At 39.7% G+C, this 27,880-nt stretch overlaps 1 protein-coding gene across 1 annotated transcript; it reads left to right on the top strand.

Moving 5' to 3' along the window:
- Positions 1 to 6,437: 6,437 nt before the first annotated feature.
- fam83b (family with sequence similarity 83 member B) lies at positions 6,438 to 15,251 on the top strand. Its single transcript, XM_084375190.1, has 5 exons — positions 6,438 to 6,564; positions 8,902 to 9,368; positions 10,462 to 10,626; positions 12,070 to 12,194; positions 12,636 to 15,251. Exons 2-5 carry the CDS (start codon positions 8,919 to 8,921, stop codon positions 14,653 to 14,655), a joined length of 2,760 nt encoding a protein of 919 aa, XP_084231316.1. The 5' UTR covers positions 6,438 to 6,564; positions 8,902 to 8,918; the 3' UTR covers positions 14,656 to 15,251.
- Positions 15,252 to 27,880: the final 12,629 nt, after the last annotated feature.

Below are 27,880 nucleotides of genomic sequence, written 5' to 3'. Positions count from 1 at the left end.
TTGAAGAGGAACACACATGTCTTGCCTTGAGATGTGTGCCACCAACACACCTTTCAACCTTGTTTATTTCAAGGCGACTGAACCCTCTGGGAGAGGCAATAACTCCAGTGCAGAAAGGACCAAGCCTTAGATTTCAGCAGAACAGGATAAAAACACAAATAAAAGACTGTGGGTGTTGACGCTGCCACATGAAGACGGACTTGCTGAGTGTCAGTGTGGCACTTTGATGTCCTGCTCTCTAACAAGTATTCCCAGCTGGAGCATGGTGTAGTTGGAAAGCACAAGTTGGTTATGCACCACTGTGACTGAGAGAAGACGAAATCTAAAACGTTATCCTTCATCCTGATCACCAACTGTAGCTACAAACTTTGTTGTTCATGCTGGTGAGGCTGTAGGGGGTCTGGATGAATCAGAAGGAACACAGAGGACACTGAATAAAAAGAATGTCTTTGAGAAATAAAAAGCAGTGTCTTTGTAAAACTTGTGCTGCATAAAAGACCTTTTCATGTAATAAAATAGCCATATGAAGTTATACAGCAACAAATACGTACAGTATGTTTCACTTCATGCCCCCATACATGTTTATTTCAGAAGCCATGATGGTTTTGTCTTAAATTTCATCTATTTGTTTGCTGCTGTCCATTTAAATAGACACTAATTCGACTGTGTGATCCACAAATTATCTTGAGGAGACCTTATTCAACCAGATCCGGACAGAACACCTGTCTAAATGACACATTCTACCTAACCAAGACATTTTTGTGCCTAAGCCTAACTAGACCGCAACTTTTTTATGAAAGTCTAACCCGGACGTTGCAAGTAGATTTTGACTGCAGAGCCCTTCACATGTTAAAGTGATAATAGAAGGGTAGGTAGAGCATCGGAGCTGCCTTAAGCATTGAAGCTTACCGTCACTGATCAAGCTGCTGGATTTGACGAGTTTGGAGTGAGAACTTGTCCATATGGAGAATGCAAGTTTTTTAAAAGTAATACAACAAGTAATGTAGCTAATTACTTTGCTGTTGTTTAATTAGTCAAGTAATGCAACTGATGTTTTAATGAGTACCTACTTATTACATAAGTACTATGTAATGAGTATTTAATAACATGTTTCAAATAACTTTCCCCAACCCTGCACAAACAAGCCACAGATTGAGATAGGGAGCAGAGAGTAGTAGAAGTAGCCACTGCAAGTTTATTTGCCAAGCAATACAATTTACATTCAGTGTAGTGCTCCTATGAAAAATTGATTGAATTTGCACCATAATGCCGTTTTTTCATTACATCTGCCAGCATGGCTCTACTCGGCTTGACTGGGTGCGGCAGCATGGCGCTTTCCATCACAACAGGGCTACCTGCTTCAAGGCGTGTTAAAGCAACAACGTGCTTGTCCCGATCCCCGCAGTACCATAGACTTACTATAACTTCTTAACAATAAAACCCCCCCATTATTTAGACATCAGCAGCGTTACAGGAAACGTTGTGTTTTCACAAGCGGTAACTAAACATGACTCCTGAAACAGCTGAAAGTGAACACGACGAAACAGTAAAACGGAACAGGTGTTTGAAAGAACAAACAGGATGAGAGAAACTAAAGAGATTCAGTTAGAGGCTACAAAAGTACTGAGAGCTGAACACACTGACTTTTAAAAACTTCTTTCTCTCAGGCGTCCTGCACAGACATGAGTTCAGTATCGATTTGAGGAGGAGACGGGTCTTTGCTACGGGTTGACTGCAGTCGCATGACGTCACCGCGGTCAGTAAAACTGCTAATGGAAAAGCAAATCAGCACGGCTCGGTTTGACTCGGCACAGCATAAATGTATTTATTACTCCGCTCCAAGCAACAAGGGTGAAGCAACTGGGAGTTCTGGGTCACCTGAATATTTCTCTACATAAGTAATGAGAGGCACCTGCACACCTGTTTACTCACATTGTGTACTATTTGTTTTGGGATGGTAAGACTAGCTGTTGTTATGACCCTGGTCATATGTGTTGCTGTTAATCTCTCTCTACTCGTCTCAGTGAGTGTGTGTGTGTGTGTGTGTGTGTGTGTGTGTGTGTGTGTGTGTGTGTGTGTGTGTGTGTGTGTTTGTGTGTACTATTGGAGCTTGAACTGGGGTGGAAACAGGTTGGGCCTCTTGACTGGTCATTTGGAGGTGATTGCTCCCTCTGGTTTGGACCAGAGAAATGACGACAGCTCTCTTAAAGCCCAGCTGGTGACCCTCCTCCTCTGTTTCTCCTCTTCCACCTCCAGGAAGCAAGCAGCATGGTGTTCTGTGTGTGTGTTAAGTGAATCTGTAAGTTGTCAATTGTGAAGTAAGTTCTGATGGCTGGACAGTCTGGTGTCGTGAAGAGATGGTTAAGTGCGTTCTGTATATTGTAAATAGTAACTAAACTGCCACATTTGAACCTTTATTCTAATTGTGCTGCTGACCTTTCTTGGGAGTGGGACGAGTGTGGAGCATGCTATGCCCCGGTAGTTCAGAGATGTAACACTGTTGTTTACATAGCAGTAGTATTTGATTGCCGTTGGCTGCTCACATTTATTACCTCCTGGTTCTGCAGAACAACATCCTCATCACGCACACACATTTTCAGTCATAATGTGTAATCAACTGGTTAAACAACTCTGCTGCTTCAAGTGAGAGATTCAGAATGTACCGTTAAACCTGTAATTTACATCAGCTTACACCTTTTGATCTCACCTTTTATGTGAACAGGGTTTTTATGCAGGTTACATTTTAAACACTATCATCAGCTGGAGTGTTGATTTAATTGGCGCTTGATGAACGTGTGAAATATGATGAATAGGCGATAAAATCAAATTTATGATTCAAGACTCCAGTTTTTATTTATTTTTTTGCCGTTAAGTACAAAAAGAACACAAAGCTCTGTCGACATGATAGAAGATAAAATATTATTAAATGCCATTAATCAGCCATTCTGAGTTTACACAGCGATCAGTGTCAGGCTGATGTTTATCAAAATCCGTGTCCTGCTCTCAGCTTATCAGAAACGCTTCACAAGAAAACAACAACATGGTCACTTGCTCTGACTTGCAGCAGGAGTGGAGAACAGCCCGAGGAACTGATCGTGATAAGTGCACGGAGAGGGAGCAGGGATTGGGTGTCACAAAAGGTGAGTCACAGCGAGGCTGCTTAAGGAAAAGAAACTCCCTGTGACTTAATGCACACGTTACTTAATCTACACACACCCAGGCTGAAGACACAACTCAACAATGGTCCAGATATCTTGTTCTTTACGGCTCTTTTCAGGCAAACTACCAGAGGTGTTTCAGTCATAATAAAGGAGCAGAGATTCTGCAGATCCTCTTTACATACTGTATCACACAGTGTATGACAGAATATTATGATTGCTTTAATGTAGTGTCCTGTTGTTCTTGTTCACTCTTAAGGAGGATGGGGCTCAAAACAGATTCATTTAATTAGCTCAAAGCAAATATCCACTTTTGCTAATTAATTTTTATCTCCTTAGAGTATTTATTATTTCTTAATTATCATATAATTATTATTATTATCATTATCTTTTCCTTTCATTTCCTGACATTATCTTTAGAAGAAATTGCCTCTCATGTGTTGCTGACAGTAATTAAGTTAAGTTGCTGTGGATGGATTTAATTACCGATAATAAAGAAGAGAAAAAAAGAAAAACACTTTCAAGTGACTTCATACTAGTCTTTAGTCTGTGTAGCTAAATTAAAAACGTTCTGTCTGTTTACTCTGTTGGAGACTTAAAGAAATAGTTAGACATTTTGGGAAACAGTCTTATTGGCTTTATTAGAGGAAGGCAAATAAGAAGACTGACATTCACACTCATTGATGGAGCTACAGACAGAAGCCTGTTAGCTTAGCTTAGACAACAGTGGGAAACAGCTAGCCTGACTTTTTCCAAAGATAACAAAATCACACCATTGTTGTTTTTACACTTTTGAACGGATTAAAGAAATGCGATATATGGTGTTAAAGGTCCCATATTGTAGAAAGTGAGATTTCCATCTCTTTTTCAATTATAACGCAGGTGCACTTACTATATAAATCATATAAAAGTATCAAAACTATACACTGTCTGTATTAAGAAACTGTGCCTTCAAACAGGCCGTCAGGACTTTGGTAAGGTTACAGTGTCACAAACATACAGTCACCTTCCCCTGTATGGCCAGATCTCATGTGGAAACATGGTGGGTGGTGCCTGCTCAGGCCTGTGAGACCTGACCAATCAAAGCAGACTGGGCTTTAAGGGAGTGAGGCCTTAAAGAGACAGGCACTAAAACAGAGTGTTCAGACAGAGGGTGAATAGAGGTACTCTAGCAACGGACAGTATAAGAATAATAATAACTAGTACTTGTAAACCAACATCATGTGGGACCTTAAATTAATGAGTTTAATGTTTAAGATGGGTTTGTTATCTTTGGTTTCCAGCTGCTGGCTGTGGTGTCATATTTCTGTAAGTACAGACAGAAGCGATGTTGATGTTCTCATCTAGCTCCAGGCAAGAAACCAAATACTTTTTTAGTTTTAATTTATTGTCCAAACTTTTCCTTGGAGTGTTCTTAATGATTAAACAAACTGATTTAGCTCTTTTTCGACCTGAAGCTGCAGACTGGGAAAAACATAATCACCTGTGTATTGTGTATTTGCATATGCAGGTATTCGATGGTGGCGTCAGTGTGCGTGTGTGAGCATATATGCTACAGCCTGTGGGCACACAGGTTTTTCCACTCAGCCAAATGTTATTTAGAGCTTCTGGATTGTTTACATGCAAACCTTGATTGACCCAGAAATGTTTTGAGGCTGATTGAGACTCACTGAAGCTGGATGACATCCAAACACTACAGTCTCTCTACCACTGGAAGGTAGAAACATTCCTCTTGTCACCTTACAGCGAGTGATGGTGTCTGACGAACTCTTTCAAGTGATGAATTGAAAAACAAACACACACACACACACACACACCTAGGCATGATGTATAAGATGTACAGTATGACAACTCACGTATGCAAATGATCACTCGCTGAGAATAATTTATCACACGTGCTGTATTTGATTGTCATTATTGCACGTGTAGAAATTTGTTTTTCAGCCTGAATGTTGCCTTGAGCAATGTCAGTCAATAGCTAAATGTATGCGTGCAGAGCTACAGACATGTTCACACAGTCAGAACACAAACATGTCAGGTGAATTTGTTCAGTTTATCTTGCCATGATGTTCCCGCTTGATTATAAAGGGAAAGCCAAGCAAGATGCAACTTTTACAGCTGAAGGTAAAGGTTCAAAATATTATTCCTGAATATAAAGATAAAATGTGGATTATGCTTTTGTAGAAGGGTTTCTGAAGGGCAGCAGCCATTACAAAGGAATGTGATTGCACTCATACATATGGATGTGAGTGTCAGCAGTGGAGGTGTTTTCTAAGAATATGTGCTTTTCAACACAATAAAGTATAAAGAAAAATGGAAAGAAGCAAAACTGTTATAAAAAATGTGGCATTTTTTTATTCACAAAGCCTTGATACAATATTTCCTGTAGATAGAAATAATTCAGACATTGTGACACAAACTCATATCTGTCATTTTTCCTGAAAAGCTGTTATTAAGAGCGTTTTCTACAAAAACACATCAAACTAACTAACAAAAGACTTTTCTATCTATGAAAATGTCCTAACAGCGATTGAACAAGGTCACGCATTGTTTGTGCCTTTTGCCTTGAAGGGAATAGTTGTTGAGTCCTGTTGAGATGGTGATTGCAGCCTTTCTCCTCGAGAATGCAGAACATGCACCATGAGGCAGTTTTCAAGACACTTGCTGAAAGCACAGGGCGAAGGATGACAAATATCACTGATATGAATTCATGAGCGCATGTGTTTCATTCACACCCTCATGGAAGCAGGATTTCACAAAATAAGGAAGAAGAAATGGAAGAAAACTCACTAAATCTCCAATATTATCCAGCTTTTTCAAGTCAGAAGTGCTTGTTTTCTCCCTGCAGATGCAAAGAACGGCTGTGTTCCCACCACAGCTTGGATAGCACCACATTAAGATGAAGTTAAAATGTGTTAAAAGTGATCCCTGGTTTGTTTAAGTTTTTTGCTGTGATATTTCTTCATGCTACACAAAAGTGAATTGGTCTTTATAAACCACTGAATTAAGATTATGCATTAATGTCTCAATTTGTCTACATTTTACAGCACTTTGCACACAAGGCTCCATTCATCAACGCCTCTTTATGTCCGTCATTATCTTGATTTTCACCGGTGTGAACTTTGTTTCTGAAGGGAGGAGGAGGGGAGTGGCTACGCGTCTCAAACAGGTTTATGGCTGCCTGTGAGCAAGTTTCGAGCCGGACCATTTTGCATGTCAAAACTGGAATCCACACCCTCCATCTGCAGACTGTTGATCATGTTGAGACACCACCTCTGTCTTTTGTCTCTTCCAGCCGGCGGACAGTAGCTCCTCCAAACACTGACATGAACTGAGCACACATATATCTAAAGAGGGATATACTGGGAGCAGTCAAGAGGATTTTCAAAAAGTTCACACTCTCAATGTAAGTTGCTGTTGTTGAGCGCTGGATAATGGTGTTGTGACTAGCTAGCCGTGCTTTTGAAGCCTCTGTGAAGTGTTCAGCAGGGAGGAGGAGAGGCTCTGTGAGAATTTCAAACACCTCAGTTTTTTAAAGGAACTCTCTGAACAGCGGGGGGCTCGCGATAAACTATGTAAATAAATATGCTGTTTGTACGCTAATATGATGATGTGCAGTGAAGGTTATCATCAAATATGCTGCTCAATGTTTCTTTTTCCAGTTTGACATATCTATTTAAATAAGGCACTGCAGAGTCAGCGTTGACCTCAAAGGATCTTTGACATTTAAAACTTAGTTTAGAAAGTAAATATATGATAATAATCATCACAGCATAGTCCATAAAAGAGCTTATAAATCTTATCTGAAAAGAAAGCGTAAAGGCTGGCTGCACTTGGGGTTATTTATTGGGAGTGAAAGCTACAAGCCTCACCGGTAGTGAAGCTCACCTGAAAGTGAAACGTTCAGGCAAACTTTCCCAAGTTTCTTTTTGTTTTTCTTCTTACCAGACATTCAGATGCGTGATAAAATGCAGAAAAAAACAGTAAAGATATCATCTCGAAAGTGAAAGGCTTCTGTCTAAAAACCATCAAATGTAATCTGTTTGACTTCAGTGTACGTTTGCTTCACTTGGATGAAGGTGTTTTTAATAGAAACAGAGAAAATGACATCTTATCTCTATTCTCTGTTAAGTTTTCAGAAAAAAATTTGGTTGGTTTTGTTTGGTCTTTGCATGACAGTTTAAAAGTCAACGTTATGTTATCACAATGTACTAAAAAACGTCTTGTAAGAGCATGTTGGCAGGGTTCGAAGAAGATTCTTTTAATTAATGATGTTAAAATCTGACTTCATTCCACAGTCATGCAATTACTGACAATACTCAGATGTAAGCTCTTTAGTGGTTTTTAATTTATCTCACCTTAACTCTGAAGGAAAGTACAGGTGCAGCAATATCATTCACCCTCAGGGCATCCACCGCTCGTCATCCACTGAGCCCTGTCTGTGAACAGGTTCAGCATCAGATATTAATGAGTCAGCTTTCAAGATGAGGCTTGTTTGAAGTTATTCTTATTTGTGCCGCAGAAATAACAGGTTGATTTTCATATAATAAAGAAAGTGTTATAGATGGAAGTCATGAGTATACATTACTGTGGTTTTGAACTCAGCATACCGGGAAATAGAGGCCTCTTAACTGCTGTGGTGAACACAATCCCAATTTAAACAAACACTACAAACAGGAGTCTTGTTTAGCTACTAAGTAACAAATAACAACTAATCAGCTAACTGCTAAGTAACAAGTAGTTGAGATTTTGTGCCATTTTTCAGTTGATTCCAGAGTTAATCACGTACGTTAAAGGTGTTATTGATAACAATCAGACACTTAACGTGACATTCCACCTCCCCCGTCCATTGCGTTCACGTCACAACACAGCTGTTGTTCGAATCATCTGGCCCCCTCAAGCTGTTGCCAGTTTGTTGCTTACGCTGGCTAACAAATTGCTAACACTAGTTAGCGAACATTAACATTGCCAACGGTAACTAGCTTAACCAAGACTCTTGGTGCTGACGAAACACAGATACCACGTGATGACAACAGCGTTATACTACTGACTGACAAACCTTGTTAGAATCTGGAGCCAGTCGTCCAAATTCCTACACAGACATTAACAAAACAATCATTTTGGATCCGACAAACGTTTTAAAATTATTGATTCACAATCATAATCATGTTTTTAAGGAACGTCTGCACCTTTCTACAAGCTCTGTAGATGTCTTATTTTTTTCAACATATACATGTTACCAATATGACCTTAAAAGATAAATGCAGAGTCACAGACATCTGAAGAAGTTTTTATCAGCCTGCTCTCATCTAAATTTTCCTCATCTACTGTAAAGTCTGTGATTCAGCGTTACTCAGCAACCGCTTGTTAGCTGTTCATTAATCAGCATGAGATCTGGTTTTATTTCTCAGGAGCTTGTTCATCTCAAACTTTATACCATAAAACCTTGAAGTAAGGCTGTATTTTAATATCTTTTTAGTAATGTCTTTTGGTGTTTTTAACAACTTCTTGATGTTCACATATTGTTGGCTATGTTACACAGCGGTAAACAACACAACCTTCCCATGTGTTGTGTCATAGCTCGATTACTTGTTCCCTTTTGTAGTTTAACAATATGACCTTTCCATGTACTACAAGTGCCTCATTAGGCTTAACACCAGAGCCAGCCTTACAGCATTTTCCACCCACTTGTGTTTGTTCGCTTATCCTCTTATATCATGTCGATCGGTTTTATCTGCAACAGGTACAGCTGAAACAGAGATGGAGTCCCCGGAGTTTTCTCTGTTGTCGTCCATGAGGGGAGAGTTTAAATCAGAGGATTACATCCAACCCCACTACAGGGAGCCCTATCGTCTGGCCATCGATTGCCTGGTGAAAGGCGGCAGAGACAGTTACCAGGAGTTCCTAAAGGCAGAACGTTTAGGGAGCTTCCTCTCAGAGGAAGAGCTTCTCTTCATCACTAAAAATGCAGAGCAGCCCCCACCTCAAACAAATTTGGAAGAAGTCAACGGTTCAGCTGACACCCAATCATCCTCAGGGACGTACTGGCCCGTCCACTCGGATGTGGAGACACCAGATTTGGACTTGGGGTGGCCGGAGGGCATGCTTGATCGACTGCAGACAAATATAGATCTGCTCTTTCATCCTGCAAGACAAAACAGCCCCACCATCAAGGAGGTGGTGCGGAAGAATATTCAGGAGGCAAGACAGGTAATTTAAACTGCCGCTGTCAGTCAAATAAAGTTTTGTGTCACAGCAGCAAATTGGCTCAGACGTTTCTCCGTTGAGCTTAATTTATGCTCCTCTGAAGTATGTTGCTAGAAGTTTTCCCCCTCGAGGTAGTTCCAGAGGGAGTGTCTGTTGGGGGTTGTTGAGGTCAAATCTGGTTTTGCAACCTGTGAACCGCACACAGTGACATTATAAGGCCATATCATTCCCATAAAGCCTCATTTAGTTCATCAATTGAGTCATGATGAATCATGAACTAGTTTTGTGGCTCAGAATTGTGGTTAGTAGACAATTTGTATTCTATTCCCTTGTTACTGCTGCACAGGCTTTTAATTAAACAAAAGCACACTGGGGAAAAAAACAAAAGCAAACTCTTTTTAAAGCTCACAAAGAGCTAATGAAACCCTCGTCTCCACCCTGTGATTACAACCTGTGCAATTAAAATTAAATGCAGAGTAAAATGTCATGGCACACAACAGCTGGAATGTTGAATAACTCACGATGAACACATTTCTTGGACGTTTCATACATGATTAAGACTGACTAACCCTTAAAACGTTTGTCTGAGACGCAGACGTCTTAAACCTCCCACACTAGACAGAGGAGGGGAAGGAATTTGTCTTAACAAAATGCAAATATAGTCGGAAATGAGATATAAGAGCTCATTAAATGCTATTGAAACACAGCATAATGTTGATGCTTCATAAGATTTCATATTGTCTTTATCTTGGTGAGCGTTCATTATCCATCACTGAGCCTAAAGCGAATTGATTAAAAGAGAGAAAAGCCACAAATTCTGAAAAGTGTTCGAGGAGTGACAGAAATGTATTCGTCCCAGATTTCTCCTTTTCTTCTCTGTATTGATCTCAGTGAAAATCATATTGGCTACTTTCCCTGTCTGAAACTTTTTGTTGTTATTTCCATCAGCCTGAGGTTCGTTTCTAGCTGTCAGAACAACATGATTCATGTTTATAAATGATGACAGTGACTGTGCTCTTAAATAGGCCGTTGACAGCATCCAACATACATCTTTGTCCCGTGAACTGATCTTGATTTATTCACCTCGTCGTTGCAGGTCGTTGCCATTGTGATGGACAAGTTCACTGATGTGGATATTTTCAAAGAAGTTGTCGACGCCTCTATACGAGGAGTTCCCGTCTACGTGCTTTTGGATGAGTTCCATCTAAAAAGTTTCCTCGCAATGGCTGAAAATCAAGATGTAAAAATTCAGCAACTCAGAGTAAGTATGTGATTTGGTTTTTGTTGTTGTTGCAGCCACAACTTGAAAAAAGGTTTGACCTTGAGGAGATGCACTTATTTACTTTGTTGCTTTGAGTTGAGAAGATTCTAATGACTGTACACCACATATGAAGCTTCAGCCATGACACAGGGAGGCTCTGTCCAAGCTCACTAACCCTACCTACTGACACCCTTCAAGCTTCAGCACATAACTCCCCCTAAAACCACAACTTGTCATTTTTGTGTCGATTAAACAGACAATATAAAACATGTCCATTAGTGAACTTAAGAGGTGGTTACGTGCACTTTGGACACAGCCAGACTAAGCTAACCGGTTGTAGCTTCATATTTAATGACGATTCGGAGTGCCATCTGCCATTTATCTGATGGAGACAGAAAAGCATGGACACTCGCAATTCATTCACAATTTCAAGCTATCAGTCAAGTCATCAAATAAAAAAGAACACTGCTTCATCACCTGGCTACTAGCAGGGCTTTATAGGCTACATAGCTGCACTCAGTTTTGGGTGTTATATGCCATCAAATGGGGGAAATGCAACATTGAAGTACATCAAAATGTGGGACTGTCATGCACAAATCAGCAATAACAATGTAACATTAGCTACTGTAGCTAGTTGGTGTGCCTCTGAAAAACCTTAATTTGTTGGGCCATTTAGCCCTAACACTTCACCCCACCACTCCTTCTCCTAATGGAGGGGTAGGGTTGGTAGGGGCAAGACTGGGCCTTATTTATAAGCAAATAGGCAATTTTTCGGCTCAAGAGAAGAGCCTGTTGACGGGATGTAAACTGGCAACTTTCAAACAACCCTAATTTTGACATAACCCCTTGTTTTACATACATACAAACTAGTGCTGTGGAGTCAACTCCTTAAAGTTTTTATACCAATCATAATGAAATGTTTACAGTGAAAAATTTAAGTGATACGTGTGTAGATCAATGAAACAATATTAGATTTGGCTAAATTATAAAAACCAGCAGTGGTACCACATGAAGCGCAGTTTAGTAGCTGAGAGAGCCTGCTGTTATTGCTGAGCTGAGTCAAATGATATGGGTCATTAAAAGGACTTGGGATTCCCATCATGCATACAAATGCTGGTACAGTCTTTTTAACATGCACTCTATGAGAACTTATTTCATAACCTGGTTTCTCCTGTTTTCTAGGTGGAGTCATGATTATGAATCTGGCAGATGCTTAAGATAAAACACTCCCTTTAAATTCCTATTACTGTCAGTAGCAGCAGCGACTACAACAAAAACAACAACTCTGGGACTCAACACAATTAAATTATCCAGGATGATGTATATCGGTGCAGTACATCTGTCCTCTGATGTTTTATGATTGACGTGCTTATCATCTTCTGCTGTAAGATTTAACAGTGACACATCTTTTGTGACATTTCCCTTTCACTGCTCTGACCACAGAACATGAGGGTGCGCACTGTGAAGGGTCAGAGTTACCTCTGCCGATCAGGAGCTAAATTTCACGGAGCAATGGAGCAGAAGTTCCTCTTAGTCGACTGCCACACAGCAATCTATGGCTCGTACAGGTAAATAAAACTGCAGTACAAGAGGAGCTGTGACCACTGAGGTGCAAACCAAATGCATTCACAAAGCAAAGCACCACTGTCACTCTCCTCAGAATTGCTGTAATTATTTCTTATTGATGCCCTTCGAAGCAGTTTGTGGCTAAACTGTGTTTATGAATGTGAAATGCAGGTTTTGAGAAAATGTGACAGCTGTAGAAATGTAGACGCAAAACAGCTCTTTACAAAAACCTTTAAATCATTTTTATGTTTTCGCTTTGTGCCTGTAAAACACCTGAATTAGATTACAAAGGTTTTATTCAAAACATGGTTACTTACAGAATAATAGAAATTATTTATTGTATAATGTAATAATAATGTAATAATGTTTTCAAGAGTGTTGTATCACACATTAGTCTGTTTTCTCCACATTAAATTAATAATTATTTCTGTGTTTTTTTGCAGCTTCACTTGGTCATATGAGAAGATCCATCTGAGCATGGTGCAGGTCATCAAAGGACATCTGGTGAAGTGCTACGACGAGGAGTTTCGAACACTCTTCGCCAGGTCGAGTGTGCCAGCTGAACTGTGCCCCCCGGAGGGTTTGTTCCAACGCAACGGGCCAAACGGACAACAGCTTTTACCAAACTCTGCACCAAAAATTGAGCGCAGTGACCAGTTGAGGCATACTCTGGACACAGTCTACAGGAAGACTTGTGAGAGGAGGCTGAGCGGGAGAGACCCTGAGGAGAGGCTCTTTGAGGAGGACCCTCACAAGCTTGGGCCCTGGATGGAGAATGGGATTGGTGTTCACAACCAGATGTCCCCCCAGTTTCAGTCTACAGAGGCGATGAACTACTTGAAAAGGCACAGCTATGCTGGAGAGAGACAGGATGGATGTCTGCCACAGAACATCAGGCCCAGAGCGAGCAACTGGAATATCTCTACGGAAACAGGGAACGCACCAAACAACTACCCCAGGGACAATTACTTCCAGATGGCCCAGATAAACAGAGGTCAGAACATACGTCAGACATACAATGGCAGCGACAAACAGGTTCTGTCCATGCAACAGAACATGCCAACACTGGAGAATACCTCTAAGACATACATGCGCACATTGAGGATTGAGTCCTACCTCAACAAACCTGACGTCCCAATCGGAGACTCTTGTGACTATTTAGACCAGTTTGACCCACTGGACAAAGCTAGCACCTTCATGCAGGGAAGAATGAGATCTTCCCTTGTTCTCAGGTCCACCATCCCAGAGCAAGTGGAGCCCAACAGACACATAAACTACTCCTCCACTGGTCTCAACTCCCCAGGAGCACCGAACACACCTTTGCACTACTCATCCATGCAGTGGAGTCCGACAGCATCAGCTGAAAACAGAATGAGTAACGAAGAGTTCATGTTAAAGAGGAAAAGTCTGCAGATTTTGGATGATGGTCAGAATAACACAAGCTACGGTCAAGGTAGAAACTCTTACCAAGCTATGTACACTAGCCTGGGCAGACCTCAAGGTGGACACATGATGACAAACCCTGACATCCTGACAGATAGCTGGCAGAAAAGGCACAGCGTGGCAGATCCGAGATCAAACACAGAGTACGCACATGACTCCCCAGGTCACATGTATGGAGCGTTTGCAAGGATGCAAGTAAATAGAAGCGCAGCAGGGATCAATGCACAGAATGGAGGATTCGGGACAAATCTGAACGAAGATCAGAGGTCTGTCTCTCATTATGATGTCAAGAGCATCACAGGCACAAAGAGCCCGACTTCTCCTATGTGGCAGGAGCCACCAACCAGGACTGCGTCCGCAGCAGCCCTGGTTGGGAATAACAAAGACCCGACAGCTAAATCAAATCACATGGGCTCTCAGCATTTTCTAAAGAAGAGTACAAAGAAAATCAAATCCTTATTGAACATACCGGAGAAAAAAGAGGATTCAATTGTTGCCATGGAAGCATCAAGTATTAAGTCAAGCACCAGTACAGACACCCTAACAGCTGAGGATGAGGAGAGGACAAAAGACGGACGAGGAAAACATCACCAAAGAACAACCATCACTGCCAGGTCTTCCTCAGAACGCCAGAGGAACCGGATAGATGACCACTACTTACAATCCTCAAAACCTCGATTCGGAATGGAGGAGCACCAAACTCTTCCGCAGAGAAACATTGTGAAACCCAGCATACTTGACCAAAGCCCGAGGCCCGGCATCGAAGCGGCAAGCCGGAGCAAAGATCGAGGTGGCGACAAACGCATTTACAGCAGATTTGAGCATTTGTACTCGAGTGAAAAGAAACAGTCCATACACCCAAGCTTTGGATCCACACACTCTCAGGAGAAAACCACAGGCCTTCCCAAAGGTGAGGCATCTATTGAACACAACCTCACCCGGGCTGCACGAGGGCACCATGAAAATAAGCTGGAGAAATTCTTTCATAGGGTGGAAAAACTCATAACCAAGACCAAGTAGATGCTACACAGATGCTACACAAGTCACTTAGTACTGGTGCACATTAGACAGGGAATGTTTATATTTGTATAGTTGGTCTTTATTTGTGCGTTAAGTTTGTTTGTTTTTTGAAAAGACTGTTTACATTTCTACTTCAGCTTATTTTATTGTGTACTAAAGCACTGATGAACACCACTAAAAGGAAATATATTTTATATGAATACAAGCAGCAGACATTCATTGACAGAATTTTTAAATACCTACCTACTTTCAAGCTGCCTTTGTGTCTGTCATCCATGGGCGTCATCCTGAAGCAATAAATCCAAATGCTGTCAACAAATGCTGCAGTTGCGCTAGGTTGTGTTTGCAAAATGTCAGAGATGTATATCATGTATTGCTGTGGGCTGTAGGTGTGTGCACATGCCAAGTTTTGTTGTTAGTATATTCCCTGGAAGCCTCAATGTTGTTGGCAAGTTGAGGTGAACAACCACTCAACATGATGAAACACATACCAATACATCAACACGTCTTATTTATGTTTCAGACAGAAGATTTATGAACGCTGTGGGGGTTGCAATAGTTTTGTAAATAAATGTTGTGTCTCCATAATAAATTTTTGTGCCATTTTCAGTTTCAGGAGAAACTAAGAACATGTCTTTGATTAATGTCAGTCTATCATAAACTGTGTGATTGTACTTGAAACCATACAGACTTTCCTCTCATGATGTCATGTCATAATGCATCCAAAACATGTCGTGTTATGTTCACGTTTGTGACCCGACTTTTATATTGCCAAGCCTGTGACCGCAGACCAAGACTTTGTTTTAAGATTTGTAAGTGTGAAACCACTGGATATTCCTGACATTTTTGACGGGAAGTTGGGACATCTCCAGCTTAGTTTGTGGACAAGTATTTTAAGCCAAAATGTGATTGTTTCTTAACCCTAACCAACTGCTCTTTGTACCCAAACCTAAGCAGAGCGTAAGCACAGCATTGTCACAAGATAAAACTGGGAATTGAACCTGAAGAAACATAAAAGTGCGACATAAAGACATGTAAAGTTTCAACGTATCTGTGGTTTGCAGAAACATTAATTGCCAAACTTTATTCCAGCGATAAGGATGCGTCCATCCGAGGGTTTCTTTAGCCTATGAACAGTACATCTTAGGGAAAATTCAATATTATTGGATATTTACTGGATATACACAGGAGATCCACCTGTGGTGTGCTTTTGGATGATAAATGAGAATGTGTTTCTATGTGACATCCAACCATGTAGATACCTACTTTCTAGTTAAGTTCAGCCGAAGCTTAGAAGAATTCTAAAAAAAGGATGTGACTAATAGCAAAGTTGCAGCAAATTTGGGAGCAATTTGCTGCCACAAGGATTAATCTTCAGAGGCTTTTAGCTGATTCGAACCTATACGGCTTCCAATTTTTGTGCCTGTGATGCAATATTTCAATGAGTCATGATTTAAGTGGAAATGGCCATTTTGCCGTATAATTTTCACTGACAAATATATTCAAATTATGATGTCATTTTTCTGTCTGTCTGTACCAAACAACCCTGATCCTCTTACTTCTGGAGAATATGATCTGTAGGTTTGTTTGGTATATAATCATTTATAATGGTATGTTGTGACATACTACTACAATTTGGATATTGCATTTGGCCATATTGTGATTTAGACCTTATTTATTTAATTGTAGCACTTATAGGGATGACTAATTGTACTTTACAAGATATTAACACAATGGGATTTTTGATAAATAAATAATTTGTAAAGTGGGTAAAGGCAAGTATTACAACAATTAGAACAGTCTGGTAAGTTCAGTAAAAAAAAACAGTAGTGCAGCCTTTAAAACCAGGAAAAGATAAGAGATAAGACAGACAGAACACATACTCAAGCATCCTCATTATAAAGTGTCAAAAAAACCCCAGAAAGATTTACATAAAAACGTTGATTTACATAAGGTCCTGCTCTCACTGTACAGATTAGAACTGAGCCAAGATGGAAAACCGTGGCTAAAGACTTAAAGGGAAGAAGCATTTTGTGCCACATCATGTTTTTCTTGATTTAGTAGCATTCTCCAGTCCCTCTGGGCTACAACGTGTCCTTGTTTATGTTCCTATAATTGCCTTTAAATTGTTTTGGGACTTCTGTGGCTCAGCAGGTGGAGCGTCCAGTAATTCGAAGGTCGCTGGTTCAATTACCTGCAGGTTGAAGTATCCTTCTGCCAAATACTTAACCCCAAATTGCTCCTGATGAGCAGGTCGCCACCTTGGATGACAGCCTCTGCCATCAGTGTATAAATGTATGTGTTAATAGGTAAATGTCGTAAGTGTTGTAAAGCGCTTAGAGCGGTCAGTAGACTGGAAAGGGGTTAAAGAAATGCAAGTTTACCATGAATCGGAGCTTAAATGTTACACATGTAAATATAAAAATAAAATAATAGTTAAAGGGCTATAAATGATAATGAAATAATGATTTGATTCAGACAAGAGACAATTCTGCAAGTCCAGAAAATGCTGTGTAATCATTCCTACTTAAATATATGTTTTATAGCTCAATAAGCAAAAGAACAGTATAATGAACTTAATTCATAAAAATAACCCAAAGAGCATGTCATGAGTACAGTTACTAAAGTTAAACTGAATCCTGAAAGTGATGCTTGCTGTGTCCAGGTTCTGCAATTATAAATGAACTTTGAAGCCAAATTACACAAAACAAATATTGAAACATTCAATACCTGCCATCTGTATTTGATCACACTAGGCAGACTTAAATTGCTCTGAAAATTACAGTGATTAAAGTGTATTAGTTTGCTTGTAATTAGTTTCCCCTCCATGTGGTTAGAGACAGCTGTTCAGCATCTATTAAAGCAAGAATGCGCCGTTTTAACATCAGTAATGAGTATGTGTACAGACAGCCCTGTGGATGGTCTCATACCCAGAGGAACAACTGTCATCCAGCAGAATCTGAAATGGGACAGCAACATGCCATTTATCATCAAGAAAGCCGAGCAGCGTGTGTACTTCCTGAGACAGCTGGAAAAGTTCAGGCAGTTACAGACTGTACTGCTCAGGTTCAACACCGCAATCATGGAATCCATCATCACATCCTCAATCACGGTGTTGTTTGGCTCTGCAACATTGCTCTTTAAGTGGAGGCTCCGGCTATTTGTGCGATGTTCAGAGCTCGATGTTGTCTGCCCTTTCCTCTCTTCCACACACTTGTACTCCTCCAGAATGACAAAGACAGAGCAATAAGTATCATGGCTGACTTCCCCCACCCAGGTCATCTCTTTTTCTTAAGTCTCACCGCCCTGAGACACCACTCATCACCTTCATTCCTTCTTCCCTCAGGCCATAAACCACCATAAACAAAGACACTTCAACACATCCCCCTCCGCTCTGCAATATTTAAACACTGTCTCTGTCTATCATTTGTCAGCATTGCACTCTATTATTGCGTAAACACCCACAGATTCACAGGAATGTAAAACTGAGCATGACATAAAGAGGCATAAATAACAATATCGGATCCACCATAAATATTCATTGGTCAGTCATTTTTGTCACAAGACTCACTAAGGCTAGATCTGCTTTTCTTATTTCTTAAGAGCAAAGGCCAAACTCATGCACCTGAAACTCCTTTTTATAGAAGGGTTAAGGTGTCCATCCTTTAGATAAAATAATGGACCTAATCTAAGGGCAATTCTAAGCTTTTTATCTTCATGTCTTTCGCATGATTGGGTAAAACATATCATTGCAACATCCTGGTCAATCTCTGACGAAAACGAAAAAATAAAAGACAAATGTCATTTTCCGCTGAGCACATTCTGTTACACGCTCAGCTGCAGGTCACCTGCAATCTTTTATATCCTAAGTTATTATGATGGATAGCACCTGTACGCATTTTTATACAGAACATAGTTTTTGTATTCTTCATCCATGTCTATAATATATCTGATTTGTGTGTGTGTATCCTTTGGGAATGAATAAAGTAGGCCGTCATTAAATCTCATCTCGTCCTTTCCTATTCTGTCTGTGCTACCTATCCCCTATGCTTTATCAGAAATATAACTTTAGTCTATTTTCTTCTTGCAAATTGATGTACTTGCAGCACAGAAAAAACATCTAGATCTATTTTTCTGCTTTCAGTAACGGTCACCAAGCATCAATTTGTGTTTCCATTTCATTTGACCTGAACCCAACTTTAGCAAAAGCTTTGGAAGACTGACCTTTACCTCAGCTAAGCCTGAAACAGCAGCACAATGGGACACATATTCAATGGTGTCACACTAAAACCTTCCCCCGCATAACACATTATCCCAAAGACTTTACATTTTCAAAATGTGTGCACTACATACACCAAAATTGCGTGCAGGAGATACACCAATCCTTCCTCACAAGTTCAGTGCATAAATGGATGGATGATCCTGTTTGGTTCATAGTCTTGATGGTAGCTGAGATAACCTAGGCTGCAGCGCTAGTGCCTGCGGCTCAGCTGCTGACTCTGACTCCTCTTCAGCATCAATTCATCTGACCTGTCAGGGCCAGCGTTGTCACTTGCCTTCTGACTGCTTCTCTGACTTTGTAGCCATTTTACTAGTCATCCTGCTTTTTAATCAGCGACTGAATCTAACTGCGAGACGGTTAACGTTGTCTACGTTAGCCCTCACTTCACGTCCATGGACATCGGTCACGTCTTGTCACGTTCACGTTCAGCACGAGTGAATTTTATTATTCAAAATGTTTAATATTTAAACAAATAACAAGTAGTTTTTAACATGATGTGTATACTTGTGTACACTGTATGTCACTTTTGTCTGTCTGTCTCTAGAATTGAATTAAATTATGGTTTATGTTTGTCATGTTATTACACACATTTATAAGAATAAAGTGGCCAGCTGCTAAAACTGCTTAGTTGTATGGCATGTTTTGAATTGAGGTTGCCATCATTATCGGACACATGCAGCTCGTTACCCATACTGTGTATGTATGGAGTTGCACACGTACAGTCCTGTCATTCACTCCGTGTGTGTTGCCGGGGCCAACACACTCAAAACAAGTTACACCACACCAACAGCAGCACTGTGTTCAAGTTCTGAGCTCACAAATTATTAATCAATATTAATTTGACATATTTCAGTGCTGTGAAATATTCACAGGAGGAAATACATTATAGCAACAGTTACGCTGCACAGCAGCAGCTACCTGCCTACCTGCTGCAGTCACGCTCTCTGTTATCACCTACTCCAAAAGTGCCCCGTGCCAGGCTTCAGGCGAGGTTCACATCAGGGCAGTTAAGATGTCCACATATGCGAGACACAAGTCAGTCTCTTAAGGGTCACTGTGCTGCTCCTTCATGTGACAGAATCGCTGCAGAAATGATGCCCAGATAGTAATCCATTGAATGACGTCTTCTTTATATATTACTGCTAAATATAGAATTACATTTACTCATTTACGCATGTTACTGGTATACTGTATACTTCATTTAAAGACATACTGTACCTTTGTATCTTTTTAACAATTTTGTACCACATGGGATCCATGGAACACAAAGTAATTTTCTTATTGAATTCTTCAGATCAGTCATATTTCACTCACGCCACGTATACGTAACACAATCTTTTCCAAAGTCGAACCACTGCTTCCTGAAAATGGATCTGCTATCCATACAGGATAATGATAAATAGTGGTGTATCACCTTCATTCAAAATTGGACTTTGGTGTATGCACTGCATGCATTTTGAAAGTCTACAGCTGTGTTATCTGATGCAGACTGATGAGATTGTGTTTGCTTCAGTAAATGAACAGGTTCCCTCACTGTGCTGACTGAGTGACAGAAATACTCCAGGTAGTTATTGATAAATATGACATTATTATGTACAAGACATTGCTGTGGGGCTGAATTTTCAAGTGGTTTGTGCAACTGTACGACTGAACAGAAGCTGATCCCTTTAAAATTATCCCGAAATATTGAAATATAGCCTGAATTCTACGACCTGTCTCTCAATCTCAGAGCAAGAAGAGATACATTAGACATATATTCACCTACAATAACCTCAATAATGTGTAAGGGAACACAGCAACAAGACGCTCCCCTCTGCAACCTCTCCCTCCTCATCCTCCTGTACTCTTGTTCGCCACAGATGCTCTGGCTTTGATTGCAATCTTGAGCTCAGTACAAAAATGTGACTTTATGGATACACCTGAAGCACAACTTCTACCTCCTGATCCTGAGCTTAACAATGCTGTCTGCGTTCCAGCGTGCCTCATTGGAATGCAGCTCGTTTCCATCTGTTGGCACCAGGGTGAATAGATGTGAAACGATGTTGTCCCTGCGTAAAATAAGGGGAAGAGGTTCTGCAGCCCCTCGACAGGCTCATTGTTTCCCTATTGACCACTATAAGTTTTGGATAATTTAGCAGGCAGCTTGACTTCCAGTGGAGATTATTTTCGAAAAGGATGAATAATAGAGCATCTGCCTCCTTTTATATCTGCTGAAAGGTAAACAAAGTTTAACGGTGTCCTGAGAATCCATTTAGAAGTTTGTTTGTTGATATGAGTTTGTTTTTATCAGGGGAAAATGTCCTCAAACTATTCAAGCGAAGTAGTCGCCAATATTCGGACTATGAAGCGTATTTCCCCCCTTGAACACAAATATATTTTTTCACATATGTAAATCAAATATATTAATTGTTTTATGACAATACTTTCAACTTATATTTACTTATTACACTGATATTAAAATTTGTAAGATAAGGGGAAAATTTTTGTTGAAAACATTCAAAAAAATGAACATAGTCAGCAGAATGTGAAGAAAGAACAGTGCTGACGTTATGTCAAAGATGTCTATGTATTGTGTTGTGGAGATGTTTACTGAAGTTAGTATGCTAACCAGCTAGCCCTGGTCTGTCATGTCTCGTAATACCGCTTTGTACGTTTGCTACGTTTGACAAGCTCTCTTAGCTTTAAGGGCAATAAATAAACAAAATAAACTCACAATATGTGAAGAAAGGAGATACTCTATTTTAATTACCAAAAGGAAAAAAGGTACATCAAGTCTCACCAAACTAAGACGTACTAACATAGTGAAAATAAATCCTCAATTCAGTGAGTAAGATGTGAAAATATTCTGTATATACTACATTATCTAATATACTCGTTGTTTCAGCCTGCAGCTGATTCCCCCTGACTCTGACAGCGTCTCCCGTCTCTGCCTGCGGTGTCATCTTGTCCCTGGCACCATATTCCTGATCAGAGTCACTTCAGCACTATATCTGTCTATATCTGTCTTAGAGGCTGTGTTCTGTCACTGTCAGTTTTCTTTTTCAGCATATGTTAATATATGTGTGCTTCCGTATTGTATTATCTTCTTTCAGTAACATGAATAAGTTACACACATTTGCTCTGTTTCTTATGTGCTCCTGAAACTTACTGACAGTTTGAATTGTAGACAAATGTTGGTTTTTTTGCCTTTTCTCCCAAACAATTCATCCAGCCTCTATGACCTTTTGCACACAGCGTATTTGGTCTGGTATTTGTCTGACATTACAGCTCCCACAGAGTTGCTGTGAATCAACAAAATGTTTCACAGCGGTGCATAAAAGGAGCTGATAAATCAACCACAGATGTGACATTATCATTTACTTCAAACAGCCAAACTGACGTGTCGGAAGTTGAAGCTCCAAGTGTGTCAGACCACATGGGATTGTGCTCGGTAGCTCCACCTCCTGGTTGAAGGCTGGTCTGTTGTTTTCACACGCATCGTAGTGCAACTGCTTGAATCATAGCTCCTCAGAAAATATTGATTCAAATGATGAAATATTCAATATGACCATGAAGTAGAACATGTAGACACAGCTCGTTCACTATATATATGTTGGATTACAATAGGTGAAGCTGTACAGTATATTTACACTCAGTGACTGCTTTATAAGGAGCACCTGTACAATCTCATGTGTTCCAGTACAACAACTCAGCCATTAAATCTACTCTGTTGTGCTGTCACAAATGGACTTGCATTTCTACAGCGCTCTTCCAGTCTACTGACTTTACAACACTTGTCATATTCACCCAGGCCATTCACACACACATTCATACACCGATGGCACAGGCTGCCATGCAAGGTGCCAACTGCTCATCAGGAGCAATTTGGAGTTCAGTATCTTGCTCAAGGACACTTCGACATGCAGCTGGGGGAGCCAGGGATTCGAACCAGCGACTTTCCGATTGCTGGACGACCCGCTCTACCTCCTGAGGTACAGCCGCCCCTGTCATAGAGGTCTTATTTCAATTTTGTGCTAGCAATGAGCTGGTGATGTACTGACCTGCATTATATTCAGACATGTTTCTAATATTCTGACCCTCGTCTGTGTCAATGCAGAAAAATTGAAACATCACAACACCACCTTTAACTATCGCCTTAGTAATAAGCATATTATTGAATTGAATTTTCACATTTCAGACTCTTTCAACAACAACTGAATGCTGTTAATTTCATAAAAGCAGAAACAAGGCTGTGTGAGCCTCTGCAGTGGGCATGGACCGAGGATAATGGCTCAACGGATCGCAAATTGCTTTATGTATAATCACGACCTGGACAAGGATGTCGATAAGTCTAGAGGTAACCGTTAAATGAATCATTATGTAGCCTAATCAAGGATCAACCCTACAGGTTCATATGTGGGACACATATGCACATACACATGGTCTGCGTGGTGAGTGTTGAAATACAATAAGGGAGGCATTATGGTATCAGCACTCATTATGTGTGACATCGATGTTAATGATGAGGTTAAACTGAGCAGCTCTGACGATTTCTGTAATGAAATTAAAAAGGCCTGAAGGCGCAAGTTCAAGTGTATTCAAGGATCAGTGAGATATATGCAGTTTTATGTCAGAGCCTGCAGTGTGATGAAGTGTGTGAGATGACACTGTGATGACTCGATCATGCTGAGGAATTTATACAGAGCTTAGAGTTGTAGCAGACAGTTTATTTCTTCAGTTTTCTATCACTGAAAAGCAATAAAGGGATGCAACGTTTACATTTACCCAGAAAACCCTTAAACTTTATCATCTTTTCACTATGTGTGGAAGGTATTGACTCCTAAAGAACAAAAATCAATGCCTGTATAACAAAAAAAAAAAAAATGGTTACAATCAAGGTGTACTTTAGGAAAAATCATGCTAAAGGGAAAGAAAACAAAAACCTTTCAACCGGAACACTGATGTGATTTCACAATTTTTCCAGCGTAATACCTGCAGCATGATTTCATCTCCAGGTGTCCTGGAATAAAAAATTGAGTTTCCTCAAATCTCTTGACGGAGCCGCAAGAGCTATTTCCTGTCACTTCTTCCAGAGACTTGTTGTTTCAAATGCACAGACACTGTTTATCGTGTGGGGACCATAATAATACATGTCCTGGATAGCTGTGATTGGATAATTGATATCAATTTTGTTCACTCTAAACTCTAGGTGTCAATAAATAAGAGGAATTAATGGTATAAATGAAAAGCTTGCTTCAGGGGGATTTCTTTATTGTTCATAATAAGTGTGTGTGTTGAAGTCTCACTGCTTCGCTTCATAGGAGCTGATTCAGGATTTAAAGGCCTCAGGACATTATTCTAAGAGATAGAAATAGAGTGCTGCTTATTTGTGATGATCTTTTAATGCCGGACTTAGTAAAAGTATGAATACCTGACTTTAAACTAATTTAAACTAATTTCTGTTATCTCATTCTAGTCATGATACTTGATCCGTAGCGAGCACACTGGAGAAGTCAAAGGATTATGGAGCCCAGGTAACATAACATTTGTGAGGATCTTCCATCACAGCTATTCTTTATATGGGATAGGCTATACTTATATTATTATAAATGGGGCAATTTTACATTTCCATGAAAGAGGTTTACTGACTACCTTTATTAGCTGTGTCCAATGAAAGCAGTGCAACAGACGAGCAGCGCTTTTCTTTGCTCTTTACTTTTAAGACGCCTCATTCGGCCAGTTTGACGTACGAAAGACATGTGAATGAACGACGAGCAAGAACATTTTTTTTTTGTGTCAGACAAACAGAACAGAAAAGGTCCAAGATTGATGGCAAAGTTTAAGAGACAACTCAAGCTTGTCAAAGTGTTCAAATGAGGATGAAAAGCTAAGGTGATGAAATCAATACTGGACCTGGTCGTCTCATACAAACAAACTTGCGTGTGGTGTCATGGCATAGATAAATCAAGCCCATAGATAAATTCTATAAGCCTTTGAACTGATGGTCATTTTGAGAGCAAACCCATTCTGCCCTACAAAGGCAGTAACTGTGTTCAAAAAGGAAGCTGAGAAAAATGGCTTCAAGGTTGTTTTGATTGTCCAGCTAAATGCGTCAGGTAACTTATAAAAAAGGTATCCTTTAAAGGTGCATTATGTAGTTTTGGGGAAGAAATCAGAAGAGAAAGATCTTCATTTTTTATTTTTAGATCAATTATTTATTGAGCATTTTTCAGAGAAGGGGAGGCAGGATTATAGTTGCAAAAGATTTACACAGCACACAGCGGTGCCCCCACCTGAGATCCTCCCGTCCCCATGCTCCAACCCCACCCACTAGTCAATTACATGATGAATCCAAGCATTGTACACGGATCAATGAAAAGAAAAAGTTAAAAAAAGAAGAAGAAAAAACCCCACAAAAACTAAGCAAATAAAGAAATTGGAAAATTAACATACTACCAGCACCACTGACCCACTCCATCCCCCTGCCTCCCAGGAATCTCATCGACAATCAGATCATGAACCACATATCATCAAGGTATATAATTATGCCTATTCGCTCCACCATCCATGATGACATCCACAGAAATAGCCAAGAGAATAAATCAAGAATATATACTGTATATGGACAGTATATGAAAAGACAAAGGAGAGAACACAAAGCATATATGTATAATTTTCCAAATAGGTGAGCAGGCAGGCACATATATTAACAGCATTGCACAAATAGGCAATAAGTCACAAACAATTATAATAGTAATTTATGATTACAGATTGTTTATGCCTAAACAAACTAAATAAACAAACTCTTTGTATTAATGACTGGATAAACTGACAACACAAATATTACAATTTTTGTTTATATGTGGCGGACTCTGCCACCTGTCTAGCTTCAAACAGTGCTCTGGGGACCTTCTATTCCTCTGAGAACAGCCTGTTTATTCAGTTAAGAAAAATATAAATATTTCAGAGTCTGTATTATGACCTAATAAATAATCTGAGTTTCAATAACTACACTGTGCCCCTTTAACTACAATCTTCTTTATGACTTCCTCCTGAAAAAAATCTAAATCTAATTTGATTTCTTATTACATCACACCTGTATTTAATGGATTTATGGTTTGTATGTTTAAAAAGTTGAATAGATGGTGAGATTTATCTAAAATATTTATTAGTATTACTATTTATTATTATGCAGTATATGCTTTCATAACGATGTCATCTTCTCCCTGTCTTAATATAAATAAATATCCATCCAATCTCAGGTTCATAAACATTGGTTTTTTCTATTACTTACATTAAAAATAGCTTCCGGCTGATGATTTGAAGAGAAGACTGATGAAGCTCCTTAGCCAACCAGCCAATCAGCTTAGCATGAAGCAGGGGCAAACACACTGTTGTGTGTAGTGAATGAATGAATGAATGAATATGTGTTATTTGTTGATTCATTAATGGATTAGTTTGACATTTTGGGGGAAACAGTTACCATGACACTTGACAAGCGTTACATTAGAAGATTGATACCACTTTCATTATTGTTTGTTAAATAAGAAGCTACAGCCAGCAGCCACTGAGCTTAGCTTGGCATTAAGCTTTAGTGGTGGCTTCCAGCATCTCTAAAAATAACTAATTAACATTTTATTATTTATACATTTGTTTGATCCATGGCTTCATTTTCATATTGACATGAGAGTGTTATTGAGCTTCTCATTTAGCCATCGGCAAAAATGTCACTTTTCCTTTAACACTAAGTGTTGCGATGGAAAAGGCATAAAAACTAGTTGGCAAACCAAGCAGAGAATTTGAATTATATAGCTAAAGGTAATGTTTGAAATGTCCGGTTTCTGCTAATAGTAAACAATAAGACAATGCCTGCTTATTATGACCCGCTTGAAATTTCTTTTTTAAATGAACAACTCTCTGAGAATCCTCCACTTTGTCTAACATGGAAGTATGTTAATAATCCAGGGTGAGAGAGCATAACTAATGTGATTCCACTGATCTAGAAACAAGACAGCGGTAGGCTACAAAAGAAACACCTGCTGTCTTCTCAAAATTAGTTAGTCAGAAGAATCGAGGGGGAACAGTTCAGTCTGAAAAAAGAAACGACAGAAAAACAAAACACGTCTTTAACAAAAACATATCTACAAATCGGTTTGCTGTGAATATATTTACGAATCATGTTCCACCACAACACTTCAATAATATCCACTCTTCTTGTATTAATATAAATAATTAGTTTCAAATAGTCAGAACAACACTCTGGGAACATGATAGTGGGAACATCATCTGATGGGCTCCGGGGGATGCATCAGACAAAAGTGGTCGAAACCAACACTACAACAAAATATGACACCATGTGCGGATTAACAACTTTTTCCCTTCGAGGTTGTGCTTTGATCCATCTTGACCTCAACTCTCAGCAGCCATTTGAGCAGTTTTGTTTGGTCTTTTTTTTCTCTCTGACACCATGCTGTTGTCAATGACACAAATGACATTGTTCAGAAATTCTGCCTCCACAGATCCAGACAGATCTCACTTTTCTCTGTCAAATAACCAGACCCTGAAATATATTCAATATGCAGATTATTAATAGCGTAGCATTGCAGAATTATCCCTCACCTTGTGACATGAACACACCAAGGAAGTGAAAATAATGACTCTCAATGACATGATTGAAACTAAAGCAGTATACCTCATTTTGTATAAGCCCTTGTCTTGATATGCCTCTCAGCTTTTAGTCAATATACAGCAGTCTGTTGATATCACACCATTTTGCCCACATTCTGAGGTAGATTAACCAATTTATGTGTCAGCATAAATCAGTGTCTGCAGCTTGTGCAATTTGATTATGCAGGTTAATGGCATATCTGCAATTGTCTCAAGTTGTCCTTGGATTATTTATGCATCAGTTCCTTGTTTAGAGGCTCCTTGCGGAGCTCTGCGCTGAATTTAAAATAGAAATAG

The sequence above is a fragment of the Pagrus pagrus genome (genome assembly GCF_965226575.1).
Source record: "Pagrus pagrus genome assembly, chromosome: 15".
Lineage (NCBI taxonomy): Eukaryota > Metazoa > Chordata > Actinopteri > Spariformes > Sparidae > Pagrus > Pagrus pagrus.
The sequence above is the reverse complement of the archived record's forward strand: the minus strand, read 5'-3'. Positions and strand labels throughout refer to the sequence as shown.

Bases quoted from the DNA above. Each gene is read 5' to 3' on its own strand.
- fam83b (XM_084375190.1), top strand. From the start codon at position 8,919: ATGGAGTCCCCGGAGTTTTCTCTGTTGTCGTCCATGAGGGGAGAGTTT. The intron at 9,369-10,461 runs GTAATTTAAACT...TCGTCGTTGCAG, and splicing joins ATATTCAGGAGGCAAGACAG to GTCGTTGCCATTGTGATGGA. The intron at 12,195-12,635 runs GTAAATAAAACT...GTTTTTTTGCAG, and splicing joins GCAATCTATGGCTCGTACAG to CTTCACTTGGTCATATGAGA.